Below are 243 nucleotides of genomic sequence, written 5' to 3'. Positions count from 1 at the left end.
AAAATGTCAATACTCACTTGGACCTGCGCCGGTTGAGAGAGTTGGTATGTAGTTCTGCGGGAGTCCTCGCGGGGCTGACGGACTCTAGCGCTGGGCTAGACGACCCCGATAGCGAAGACAACGAGAAGCTGAGCGGAGCCAACGCTCCCATGCCGCTTGTCGCACCTGCGGAGGCAAAGGGGAGTCACTGATGGAGAGGATGGACACCGGTAAAGGAGAGACAGAAATGGAATGCAGGGGAGG

The 243-nt window shown here is 58.0% G+C and overlaps 1 protein-coding gene across 1 annotated transcript in view; it reads right to left on the bottom strand.

The window, feature by feature from the left end:
- LOC119588211 overlaps positions 1–243 on the bottom strand; it is a gene marked incomplete at its 3' end in the record, with an annotated part of 43184 nt that overhangs the window by 30170 nt on the left and 12771 nt on the right. Inside the window, 1 exon segment of the mRNA XM_037936912.1 lies at positions 18–165. Coding sequence (XP_037792840.1) covers positions 18–165 — 148 coding nt within the window.

The sequence above is a fragment of the Penaeus monodon genome, chromosome 23, assembly GCF_015228065.2.
Source record: "Penaeus monodon isolate SGIC_2016 chromosome 23, NSTDA_Pmon_1, whole genome shotgun sequence".
NCBI classification, from domain to species: domain Eukaryota; kingdom Metazoa; phylum Arthropoda; class Malacostraca; order Decapoda; family Penaeidae; genus Penaeus; species Penaeus monodon.
Note: the sequence above shows the minus strand (reverse complement) of the source record. Positions and strands in the feature narration are given on the sequence as shown.